The sequence below is a fragment of the Grampus griseus genome (assembly GCF_964374135.1).
Source record: "Grampus griseus genome assembly, chromosome: 10".
Taxonomy (NCBI): domain Eukaryota; kingdom Metazoa; phylum Chordata; class Mammalia; order Artiodactyla; family Delphinidae; genus Grampus; species Grampus griseus.
In genome coordinates, this window is record NC_139004.1 from 37,252,270 (window position 1) to 37,265,459 (window position 13,190).

Sequence of the window (13,190 nt, forward strand, 5' to 3'; positions counted from 1 at the left end):
TGGATACAACGACAGGTTCTGTGAGCAATATTAAGACAGCTAGAGTAGCAAAACACAAGAGTCAAAGACCCATGGAGGGGAGACCAGAATGGCTTCAGCACTCTCCGGGAATCAGTCTCCAATACCCTTCCACGGAGACCACAGGTTGGGAGCCATTGCTCAAATCATTTAAAGCAGTTTTGTCAATATATCCAGACACTCCCCAAAGGTGGTAGTGGAATAAAATGAGTCTCCAAGTTATAGTTTTCAGAAGGACCCTTCCAGATCGCAGAAAGATCCTCATCAAGATTGTTGGCTAAACGGCTGGCCCTCCCACTTGGTGAGCCCACGAGCTCTGCTACATTTACCCGCCCAGGGCCTAGTCCTCACTGCTCTTTATCCTGAGGCAGTAAACTGGAACTTATTCCTACAGCTGCTTTAAAGCATTTTCAACTGGAAATAAAATGACAAGGAAATGTAAGGGCAAACTAAAACAAAAACAGGAATCTTCAAACTTGGGTAGGAATGTAGTTTCCATGTGTGTCTATTCTCTAGGCCCTTGGAAGCCAGGTTTTAAGGACAAAAGCTGTGGCCACAGATCCAACCTACTCCATGAGCCATGCAAGCTGAATATTGATTGGGATGTTCTTACCTTCAATTCCAATGCGAATGTTTTTCAGGCCCCGTTCCTTTAACACTGTTTTAGCGACATCCCGATTCTCAATATATTTGAAAAATCTATAGAGCTTAGAGCTATAAAGAACTGGGGGGAAAAAAAATCTGGGGTTAGTCACGGAGTGAACATCTCTGTAAGAGGAAGGAGATGAGCTAACATATTCAGACTAATGACCTGAGCCCTGATGCCAAAAAATCCATATGGATCACAGATTAAATGTTAAATAATAAATCAACCTTAAGAAAGAAACCATACAAGAAATTTTTATAGTCTCAGGGTAGGAAAGACCTTTCTGGATATGACATAAAACCTAGAAGTCATAAAAGAAAAACTGATACCCTTGATTACATAAAAAAAAATCTCTGCTTATCCAAAAACACCAAACAAAACTAAGAAGACAACCAACTGGGAAAAATATTTGCAACTCATATTACAAAGGGCTAATTTCCTTGTCTATAAAGACAGTGGTCACAAATAGATTTTACAAATCATTAAGGAAAAGACTAACAATCCAATTTTGTAATGGGCAAAAGGCATGATTACAGTTAACAGAAAAGGAAATGAAAATGACTCTTAAAAAGATGTTCAGTCTCATTCATGAAGTGAGAAATGCAAATTAAAACTCAAGTGAGATGCTGTTTTTCACGTATCAGAGTGGCAAGGATAAAAGTTCAGTGAAACTCTGTCTTGGTGAGCATATGGGAAACAAACCCATCATATATTGTCTTGTGAGTATAAACTGGCTCAACCTTTATGAAAGAGAATTTGGCAAATTTTATCAAAATCATAAAAGCACAAAGCTTTTGATACAGAAATTTCATTTCTAGGAATATTGTTCTGTAGAGATACACATGTGTGAAAGACTTTGTTTAAAAAGATATTCACTGCAGCATTATTTATAATTTAGAGCTTAAATGGTCATCAAAAGGGCTGGTTAAATCAATTATAGCACAATCATGCAATGGAATACTATTCAGCCATAAAAAAGATTGTGGAAGCTTTTAATGTAAGACATGATATAGAACAGTCTCTACAATATGGTATCATTTAGGAAAAGAACATGCAATTGCTTATGTATGTGCACTGAATAAATCTGAAAGAATATAAAAGAAACTGAGGAGGAAAACTGGGTAGATGAGGTGGGGTGGGAATAAGACTTTTCCTTTTGTATTTTCTGAATTTTGAATTACTACCAATTCAAAAGGATTTAAAGTGAAACAAATGGAGAGAAGAATGACACCACCACTTAATGTGCTGCCGCAGTACTGACACAGTACCAGACACCAGCGGTAGGCATGGGAAGTATAACGATGTTCCCTGTGCTCCCCAGCAGGAAAGACCCTCATCCAGGTGAGTGTGCTCATCACCAGCTCAACAGCGACAGTCACACTGGTTCTAGGATTTAGCTGCCACTCTGGGCAGCACATTTCTTGCTGGAAACAGGTACATCATGCAAGGGGCTCCTACTTTGGGAATACTCCTCCCCCATGGGTGGGGGGTGGTCTTCGTCCCAGTCCACAGAATCCTCGTCCGTCAGCACGACGATGTGGCATTCTCGCTCCCCTTTCTTGGCACAGCCCACCATGATGGGCAGGATCAGCTCTTCGAGGTAGTGATCAAACTGCTTGTGAGCGCCGTCGTTAGACAGTTCATGCAGTAAAGCACCTGGGAGACAAAAGGCAAGTGAACATCCTCTCTGCTCAAATGCAGGTAATTACTGGAGTGAAAAGACTATGAGGTAACAGCTGTTATCATTGATAAGGTCCAGAGAAGTGGCCCATTTAAAGGCAGGGTATGTCTCCTACTCCAAGGCTATTATGTTAGATACTTTTCACATTCTACCAATCTCCTCCTGTTTAATAAACCCTGAGCATTCTGATCAACTGTGGTTTTCTTGACATGCAATGTCAGAACATAAACATTAATTCTACAAGAGACAACCATCATTTGGGGATGACTCTTTATAGTACCTCTTCTGAAGATGCTCTGGACCGCAACTTCATAGAGTACCACAGAAGAGGAATGATACCAAGTTTGGCGACACCAAGGGACTTGCTCTAAGTGTGTACTAGACTCAGTAGAGACACCACACATCTAGAGAACTTCATGGAATATGCAGGGAAATGTACCATGAACTTCAAAGAATTTTAAAACCATTTCAGGAAGCCTAGGTAATGATAAGTGCATGGAGTTTATATTCAGACAATCAGTTCTAATCCCAGCTTTAATGTTTAGAGCTTTGAACAAGCTAATTTCTCCATCTTCTCATTTGGTAAGTGAGATTATCACCTATCTTTCACGGGTCAATTGTGAAACTTATGCAAGTTTACATATATAAAGCACTTAAACACTAAGTTAATAATAATGATAAACTGTAAGAAGAACCCAGCCGATTTATGTTGTGTGACTTTATTAGTGAACCTTCCCTCATATCTGAGGATCAGTATCCTTATTTGTTAAAGAGTTGGGACACCAAGGTCCCAAGAGGGGAAGCAATTAGCTTGGTGACTCACGGGGTCAAGCTAGACTTAGAACCCACTACATGTTCTCTTGTTTACTCCACTTCTCACAGAGCTTTGAAACAAGACAGGGAATGGTTAGTACCACGTCTCTGCCTCTACAGATGATTTTCAACCCACACTTGAAACGCTTTCTGTTTAGTAATAAAAAATGTCAATTCCAAGCACACTCAAAGTTCAGCTGCTCAAACGCAGCTGGCAGCTTCTCCTGCACTTACTCAGATCTTGACATCGGATAGTGTTGAAGTCAAAGTTAATGCAGAGATAATCGCACGTATCTCTAAGGTCTGGGATAGAGATGCCATCAGGACAATTGATGATACCAGTTTTGTAATAATCCTATAAATAAATTAGGAAGAAGAAATGTAGGCAAAGAACAACATGAAAAATTTCCTCTTCAACCCCCTACTCATTCCTGGTTCTATTAAAGTGATGGGTTACTAGAACTATCACCAAGTTGGTGATTCATTAGATAGCAAAGTGGCTCCTGGCCATCTTGACATGTTTAATCACAACTTGATACCTGACTGAGCTCACACAAGCAAGGACTTAAGAATTATAGAAACAGAAAATAAAGTGGGAAAGGCAATAACTAGAAATGAGAAACCCTAAAGTCAGAACACAGTCTGATGGAACTCTCAAGGCTTCTGACCATGCACGCCCCCAGGGAAGATGATGTAACAAGGCCACTACACACCAGCACCGTTCGAAATACAGTTGCACTGATTCCTTCGGCAATCTCATACTCGCCCTTCTCATTGGGCCGTGTGAAGTTGTACTCTCTTCCTGGTCCAAACATCCTGAAAAATACCCAGGCAACAATGTTACCCGCTGCAGCAGGATTCTTCACAGATGAGACTTCTCCCTTCTTCACCTCATTCTGGAAGACTCCGTTCCACTCTTTCAGTGTAAGTTAAAAACACAGCACTAGGACTCAACCCCTATACGACACACTCAAGTCTTAGGAAACTCCCTTCAGATAGGAAAAGAGGGCAGCAATTGCTTTCAGTGTTTGAGTGCAAGAGGAACAAAGCAGCAAGCCCTCACAGTCCACCGTAGCGAGCTTCTGCGACAGCAAAGAAAGTAGAACAGCACCTGCAGAGGTGGCCCTTGGAAAGTGTCTGGAGGGTGTGACAGTCGCCTCTCACGCCCTCCGCAGCGCCCAGGAACCTGCCCACGCACCGGCAGCTCAGGAAGACAGAGTCTCCTCCTTTTCACCCATCAGCATGTACCTATCCAGCACATCATCCTTGATATTTCTGAGTTTTGCTTTTCAATATCTAATCTGATAGATGAATCTGTATTAGTAGGTGCAGATGTTACTGCTTTCCCTTTCCTGGTAGATTTTAATGGCGTAACTCTGGGGAAAATGCCGTTCTTCAATCCAAGGAGTAACTAATGACGGGAATTTCAGGTCAAGTAGAAAAGGAGGGTAGGTATTAGGATCATCAGCAATTTGACATATTTCAGAGAGGCAGGCCTGCTCTGGGCATGAATTCAGAGCTCATGAGGGCACAGGGAGGAAGTCTTGCTTTTATATTCATCTTTTCCCATCCTTCCTCTCTCTCTCAGATCCCCTCCAGTAAAACTGGCCCCATGACTTCTACTACTCCTGCTGCACATCTGTGTAGGAGCTGTGGAAGGAGAAGCCAGGACAGGCAGGTGCTGGTATCTTCAGCTGGCCCACTGGGGACTCACTGCCTTTTCCTTCCTTAACCTGTTGGGAAGCCCTGCTGTCCAACTGTTCGAAACTGTTATCCTCCATCCTGAACTGGCTGTTTTCCAAGGTCTGAAAAAGACTCACATGCTTTCCAAATCACTACACCATACATAAGAAATCCATTTAGACAAAAGTAGTCTTCAAAGGATGCTGACATTTTTCTGGAATGTTCCGGTTGAAGTGTAGCTGAGACAGCTATGAATCAAAATAGTGAACATGCCATAAATATAATCCCCCCTTAGAGTCATTCATCCAGTAGTGGCACGGATCTGCATTAATCCACTCTCAGCTTCTTAGTTTGTCCCCCTTGTGACCAGTGGCCCACATCTGTAAGCTCACTGGCTAGGCTTATGAATACTCTACGTAGCCACAGGACAGAACAAACCTAAGAAACTCAGAATTCATGACCTCGGCTGACTCAGCTGATGAACCATGTAGATGAAGGGGTCTATTACCCAGAAAATGCTTGCTTTTCTTTTCTTGAGCGCTACTTTTGGAGGCAACCTACTTCAGACAGACAGCCTACCCTGAGGAATGCCTTTCTGGAAGGGCCTGGGGGGAAATGGTGGCGATACCAAGACTGAGGACATGAAGTCAAGTCTGATATAGGGCCAATTTAGAAAATGTTTTTATGTTCTATCTTAATTCAGATGTTTAAGAAATATATACGTTTGGCTCTGGTTAAAAATGGTTCATCATGAATTTGTATGTATATGTTTAAGTACACACATATTTGAACAGCTAGATTCCACTTAGCCTAAAATTCAGCAAGTTAGTGTGGTCCATTCTGATTTCTAATTCAGTTCAAATTAGTTCAAAGTCAGAGTGAGGTTAGATCCACTTTCAAGTACTAGATGAAATCCTCAAAAGCCAAATGTTTGTGTGTGGATACACTCAAATTATTTTACTCTTACCCCAATCTGCTCTTCATGTTAAGGTCTACAGTTGGCCAGAAAGAGATCTCCTAACTCCCAGCCCAGGCTCTAAAAGTACTTCCTGGACAGCGCTCCTCGTCAGTAGACTCCTTCCATTCCTAAACTCTAACCCTAAAAAGCTGGAGGCAGGAGATGGTGAGGGGAGGGTAAGACTATAGTCTGAATGAAGCAACACAGAGGAAGGAACACGAAGAATAAAGAGAGCAATCATCAAACAAAACAGCCAGATACAAGGATCCAGTTTCAGAAAACTTGAATAGTAGTGGAGGCATTAGAAATTGACACCATTTGGACCTTTTGCACTCCCTTTTGTAGGGGGGCTTATTTCACTATACTGGCTTTGTAAATGAAAGTACCCACCCCCCAAAATCACCAACACATATAAGGTTTTTATGTCCTCTGTCTCGCAAAAGTATGAAGGTAGAAAAATAAGCAATGAAATGTTTTTATGCTCAAATCTAATGCAAGGCAAATAGCAAGTATTTCTATTCACAGAGGACAGAGTGAATGTGGAAGGAAATTATTATCAATTACCTTCCCAACATGGTATCCGGATGAGCAGTGAAAATTTGTGGATTGACAACAAAACGTGTGCCATCTACGAGAAGTGTCACTTTCTCTGGTGCCTGAGAATGAACGTTACTGCCAAAGCCCACAGTGCTGTTTCCAAATCGTTCTGGAGCGATGAAGGGTTCATGGTTCCGTTTATTCCCACTTTGGAAGCAAGAGCCTTTGATGTCTTCAGGAAGTGGCATCATGTGAGGGAACTGAAGATTTGCTGGCTGAGAGGCAGAGTCAAGTGGAAGGTCTAAAAGATCATACAAACAAACCAAAATAACTTGACAGCAAAAAGCCCTGGGGAAAAATAAACCTTGTCCTCTTTAAAGAAAACAAGAACAAAAACCATTACACAAACAAAAAAACCCAAACTTTAAGTATCCTTATGCAAAAACTCTTGCCTAAAACACGTAAAGAAAAAACACAAACTAGAGACTCATACTGGATCCCCCTGAACTTTTTCTTCTGTGTGTGTGTGTGTGTGTGTGTGTGTGTGTGTGCACGCTGGGGAGGAGAGAATCAAGGCAGTAATGCCTACACTTTAAAATAGACGATTAAACAATTTTAAAGTAAACTACACACATGGTTAAAAATAATTGAACACTAGAGAAGCATTTCTGTGGAAAACAAGCAATCCTCTGCCATACTGCTTAACCTTCCCTAGTCTTGTTTCACAGAGGCATCGCTTTTTTATTTCCGCTTTCACTTCTATCTCTAAATAACACTCATATTTCCTGTGTTTTATTTAAGGAACTTGATAACTCTGTTAGCCAAAACTATTTGTTTTCCACATTCTTAAAAAACGTTTCTAAATGTTATTTTCCAGAAAGGATAGTGATAGTCTCTAATTGTCACTTTTCCTAGAAATTCACTGAAAAATGCATTTTCACTACACATAGGAGAATCCTAACATTACCAACACCGTTTTTTGAACAGGCAGGTCTTGCTCTCAACAGAAAAGTTCCAGTGCAGATGGTCTTGGATTAGAATTCATTCATGGAACCTGAGTTTTTGTCCTAGTATCACCAAAGAGCCATTTTCTTTAAGTAATTTATTTGATTTTTCTAAACCTGATTAATCATCTGTAAAATGAAAATAATGTTCACTCCACCTACCTCACAGGATTGGTTTGACTATCAACTGAAATAAAGTATGTGAGAGCACTTAAAAATGTATTAATACCACATCATGTAAACAGGCTCAAAACTAAATATATGAAATCTGGATGTATATAGAAGAGAATCAGGGGAAAGTATTTTCAAAAGGATTACCAGAAGATTCTTTTTTTTTAGTTGATGTTTGCTGCTTTTATTATATAGCTGTACTTTTTTTTTAGAAGATTCTTTTAAATAGGGAGTTCTCCTGAAATATTAAAATGTTTATTTTTATTTAATGAAAAATTTCAAATATACCAAAGCAGAGTTAATACAATATGTATACATCACCTAGATTTGGCTAGCTAACATTTTCCTACATTGGAAAGAAATAAAATGTTATAGATACAACTTAATGTCTCACTCCCACCCTTCATGTATTTTAAGTTTGTATACAATAATTCATTGTTAGCTAGAGTACACTCAATTTTTTCCCCATTTGCTTCTAGAGAAAAGGAAACCAAAATCTAGACCAAAATCCTGTTTAAGGATCATATCCTAGAGCTTCTGATAAATTTTCAACTTACAAAGAGCTAAGTTTCCACACAATCCATGGGCAAGCTTGTAGCAAGAAACGCTTTAATCACCAAGACAGGCTTTCAACACTCGAAGTGCTATTCTTAAAAATGAAAGTAGGCACCTAACTTATTCAGCTCTTTAGAGCACTTGATTTTCCCCCAGCTATGACGCAATTAAATTGGGTTGATTCCTGAAGGATGCCTCAGATTCCACCCTGCTTAAATGGGTGAGTAGGAAAAGAGACTCATTGCATAAATTCTCCGTAATGGGGCACTCTAGGGTGGCAGTCACACTGCTTTTTTGTCCGTTGATATATATAAAATAACAGCGAACGGTGGCCAGAAAGACAGGTTTAAATCCCACCCAGTCCCCTACCTCCCGGCAGTGTGAACCTGAGCAAGTTATGCCTAAGCTTTTGAAGTTTCAGTTTCCTCATCTGTAACAGGAGGATTAATCTAAGCAGGGATCAGCAAACTTTCTGTGAAGGGCTAAAAAGTAAATATTTTGAGCTTTGTGGGTCACAGTCTCTGCCACTATAGAAGGAAAGCAGCCGTATAGACAGTATGTAAACAAATGGGCATGATGGCTGTGTTTCAAAATTTTATTTACAAAAACAGGCAGTGGTTCAGATTTGACCACAGTTTGCCTCCCTTGATCTAAAAACAGTAAAGTTTCTAGCACAGTGAGTGCTCAATAAATGGTAATTGCTATTATTATTGTTGCTATTGTTTTCCATAAAAGTTAAAAAGAACCTGACAATTTACCAAGAGCCTTCACATCCATTAACTCAACAGTCTTCTAGCCTTGTGAGGTAAGAAGAATTATTAACAACCTTGTTTTCTAGATTAAGAAAGCAGGGCTCAGAAAGATTAAGGATCTCATCCATGGTTACAGCTGATAAGCAGCAGAGCTAGAATGTGAATCTGTCTTCTGACTCCAAGCCTGAGACTATTTTTCTTATACCATTACCAAGTTAGGTGTACTAAACTGATTAAATAAGTGGAGGTTTTTTGTGATAGATTTATATAACTGTGGTATATAAGCGAAGCTAATTAACTGGATATTTTATTTATTAAGAACATTTATGCCTTCTGGGCAGAATAGGTGCTGAGGTGTCAGAAAGCCCTCCACATTAAGTCAAGATCTAATCATCGTACCATCATTCCTGGGACCTAGAGGATAAGTAAGATTTTGAAAACCAGAAGAAGCCGGGCTATTTGCTTCTCTTTCTTGGGCTGCAGCTGAGGCTTCATCCATCAGGCAGCTGGCCTCCTGCCACAGTAACCTGTCGCTCTCAGTGCCACGGTGAACATTCATCCTTGGACTGTGTATCCTGAACTGTCTGCTTGATCAGGGAGAAATCCTGGAAGACAGGAATATGCATGATTTAGAACTCTCTCCTAACTAGAGGACTGACAGACAGCTCTCTTTTTTTTTTTTTGCAGTACGCGGGCCCCTCACTGTTGTGGGCTCTCCCGTTGTGGAGCACAGGCTCCGGACACGCAGCCTCACTGGCCATGGCTCACGGGCCCAGCTGCTCCGCGGTATGTGGGATCTTCCCAGACCGGGGCACGAACCCGTGTCCCCTGCATCGGCAGGCGGACTCTCAACCACTGCGCCACCAGGGAAACCCACCACTGTTGTCTTAATTCCAAACATTTGCTGATAACAAACATGTTATTTCTGTAAACCAAACCTGTAATTTTAGAACTAAAAACTGTACAGTTTTCTAATGGACCTTTTGTACTGACTAAAAGCACTTTTATCAGCTAGGTTTCTTTTTTTAAAATCTCTCAAAATTATAGAGAAGTTTCTGGTAGTCTCTTCAGATTATCAACAGTCAACATATACAGTCAGCATATATTTTCCAAACACCTACTGTGTGGAAGGCACATGGCACTTTGTGCCAGCACTGCGGGACACAATGAGCAACATTTTCAAGGGTTAGCCCTAAGCTCCGACTGGTTAGGTGGGGATATATGAAAAAGATAAGCAAATTTATGTAATAAATACAGAATAAGTGATTCAAACCAGTGGTTCCAGATTCTCGGGCCTGTCTCTACAGTGGGGTCTGGGAATTTATAATTTTTAAAGAAGTCAACGTCTCAGGTAGCTCTCATGTGGCATTCAGGTTTTAAGATAAACATAAAAGTTAGAGAAAATCACCTCTAGATTGTATGGTTGGGAAAAGGAAGTCTTCATATGAGACAAAATCTGAGCTGGGCTCTGAAGTAAAGATAAGATTTTCTCCTCAACTTTTTATTTTGAAACTTTTCAAATCTACAGGAAAATGGAAAAAATCATTACAATCAGTAAAATCTTATATATCCGCCAGACTTACCAATGATTATCTGCCTCATTTGTGTGTGAGCCTGTGCTCTCCCACCACACACATTTTTCTGAATCACTTTAAAGTTACAGACATCACAACACTTCACCCAGTTACTTTAGCAAGCATATTCTGAGAACATTCTCTTAAAAAACACAACAGTACTGTTTTCACATCTAAGAAAATGAACAATTCCATAATACTAATATATAACCCATAATCAAATTTACACAACTGGCCTCCTATTTTCTTTCAGAACCTTTTTTTTTTTGGATCCATAATTCAATCAAGGCTCATTCCTTACATTTGGTTTTTCTCAGTTTTTTAATCTTGCATATTCTATACCACCACCACCCCCCGCAATTTGGGGGGGATTGTTTTGTTTTACATGAAATTGACTTTTTAAAAAAGCCTAGGTCCGAAAAGGGAACCCTCCTACACTGTTGGTAGGAATGTAAATTAGTGCAGCTACTATGGAAAGCAGTATGGAGGTTCCACGCTAAAAATAGAGCTACCATATGATCCACTCCTGGGCATATATTCAGAAAAGACAAAAACTCTAATTCAAAAAGATACATGCACCCAAATGTTTACAGCAGCACTATTTACAATACCCAAGACATGGAAACTACCCAAGGGCCCATCAACAGATGACTGGTAGATATCTACACACACACAATGGAATATCATTCAGCCATAAAAAAGAATGAAATATTGCCATTTGCAGCAACATGGTTAGACCTAAAGAGTATCATACTAAGTAAGCCAAAGACAAATATTATAATACCACTTATATGTGGAATTTGAAAAATAATACAAATGAACCTATATACAAAACAGAGACAGACTCACAGACATGGAAAACAAGGCTATCAAAGGGGAAAGGGGGGAGGATAAATTAGGAGTATGGGATTAACAGATACAAACTACTATACATAAAACAGATAAGCAACAAGGATTCACTATATAACACAGAACTATATTCAGTATCTTATAATAACTGTAATGGAAAATAATCTGAAAAAACATAATTGAATCACTTTGCTGTACACCTGAAACTAACACAATATTGTAAATAGACTATACTTCAATAAAAAAATAAAATAAATTTTTTTAAAAATTTAAAGTCTAGGTCAGTTCTAACATCCATCTGATTGTTTCCACGTGATTAGATACAAATTTAATTTTCTTAAACAAGAATATGTACATGTATAGGTGACAGGTGAGTCTTCCAAATGCCATCACATCAGAGGCACATAATGCCAGGCTATCCCACTACAGGGGATAAGTTTGATCATGTGGTTAAAGTGGTGACTATAGGTCTATCCATTGTAAAGAGAGATCTAATACCCTATCTCCCAATAACTTTTCACCCAGTGGTTTTAGCATCTATTGATGATTCTTGCCTGAATCAAGTATTACATTTGGGACTACAAAATGATGACTTTCTAATTTTATCATTCCTCCTACATTTATTGTCTAGCATTCTTCTGTTAAGTAGAACTATTTCTTCACTCTCCCTTTATCTTCCTTTTAAGTATTATTATGAACTCAAAGATCTGTTTTAATCTAATGTATTATAACAATCCATTACCATCATTTTTTTTCAAATTGTCCAATTTTTGGTTCAAATTGTCCCAGGTGGGACTTCCCTGGTGGCACAGTGGTTAAGACTCTTTGCTCCCAATGCAGGGGGCCTGGGTTCGATCCCTGGTCAGAGAACTAGATCCCACATGCATGCCGCAACTAACTCACATGACACAACTAAGGAGCCTGTGAGCCAAAACTAAGGAGCCCACATGCCACAACTAAGGAGCCCGCCTGCCACAACCAAATGGACCCAGCACAACCAAATAAAATAAATAGTCCCAGTTATGGCTAATATGGTTCCCTTCAAGCCTTCATCTGTGTCACTTAACCCCAATTCTACTGGCTGATAAGGCTACTTCCTGTACAAGATTTCTCTTTTTTTAATGAAAGTTCATAGCAGCTTTATTTTTTATTTGCATGAGAGGAATTTTATTTTATTTTATTCTATTCTACTTTATTTTGTACAAGATTTGTCTAAGCTCACCTTTTACCATCTCTGACCCAGACCTAGAATCAGCTATTCCTCCCTGGAGCCTTTGTTCCTTTTAGTGGACAAAAGCATTTATAAATCAGGATCTGAGCACTAGGTGTCTTCATAGCTATTGAGATGTCATTGTCTCCTGAAATGGTCTAGAAGCAAAGTTGGGGATTAAAAAAAAGAAAAAAAAAAGTTTATATTGATATTTTCAACTCAAATTCAACATTATGGTTTTTTTACTTTATATTAGTACTATATCTTTTCTCTCACAATGAAAATCTTGGTTCATAAACTAGTTTTTAAATTATAACATTAATATTACTAACAATAAACCTACTGAGTTTAAGTCTTTTGGGGGTCAATTCTTTTTGTCCTTAAAGTATACCCCACTAGGGATGTAGTCAGTGTGCTATGTCAAGTTATTTTATTTTTATTTTTTCTCTGTATGTCCTGTAATTTAGGTTCATTTTTAAACACTCAATTATAGCTTATTTTTCATTATTTTTAAATTTAATTTTTGAATATGTAAAACATTTACATTCTTCAAAAGTTAAAGTGTTACAAAAAAGGAATGCTCAGAGAAGTGTCTCTCCCTTCCCCTTTCCCTCCAATATTTTCCTATCTATTCCCTACAGATAACTAGTTTTATTAATTTGTTTATCTTTCATGTTTCTATTTATAGAAATAAGCATAATGTGTGTATATACATATAAATTCTTAATTCTTCTTTTTC

At 39.0% G+C, this 13,190-nt stretch overlaps 1 protein-coding gene across 3 annotated transcripts in view; it reads right to left on the reverse strand.

Moving 5' to 3' along the window:
- The window catches only part of KCTD20 (potassium channel tetramerization domain containing 20), a 29,249-nt gene that overhangs the window by 4,269 nt on the left and 11,790 nt on the right, over positions 1 to 13,190 (reverse strand). For 2 of the 3 annotated variants that reach the window (XM_082663000.1, XM_082663002.1), the window contains 7 exons: positions 10,227 to 10,340; positions 9,218 to 9,423; positions 6,364 to 6,637; positions 3,872 to 3,974; positions 3,393 to 3,513; positions 2,123 to 2,320; positions 632 to 742 (listed from right to left, as the gene is read on the reverse strand). In XM_082663000.1, coding sequence (XP_082519126.1) covers positions 632 to 742; positions 2,123 to 2,320; positions 3,393 to 3,513; positions 3,872 to 3,974; positions 6,364 to 6,637; positions 9,218 to 9,377 — 967 coding nt within the window. In that variant the 5' untranslated portion in view covers positions 9,378 to 9,423; positions 10,227 to 10,340. The remainder of the gene's footprint in view (positions 1 to 631; positions 743 to 2,122; positions 2,321 to 3,392; positions 3,514 to 3,871; positions 3,975 to 6,363; positions 6,638 to 9,217; positions 9,424 to 10,226; positions 10,341 to 13,190) is intronic. The other variant, XM_082663001.1, reaches the window with a different exon arrangement.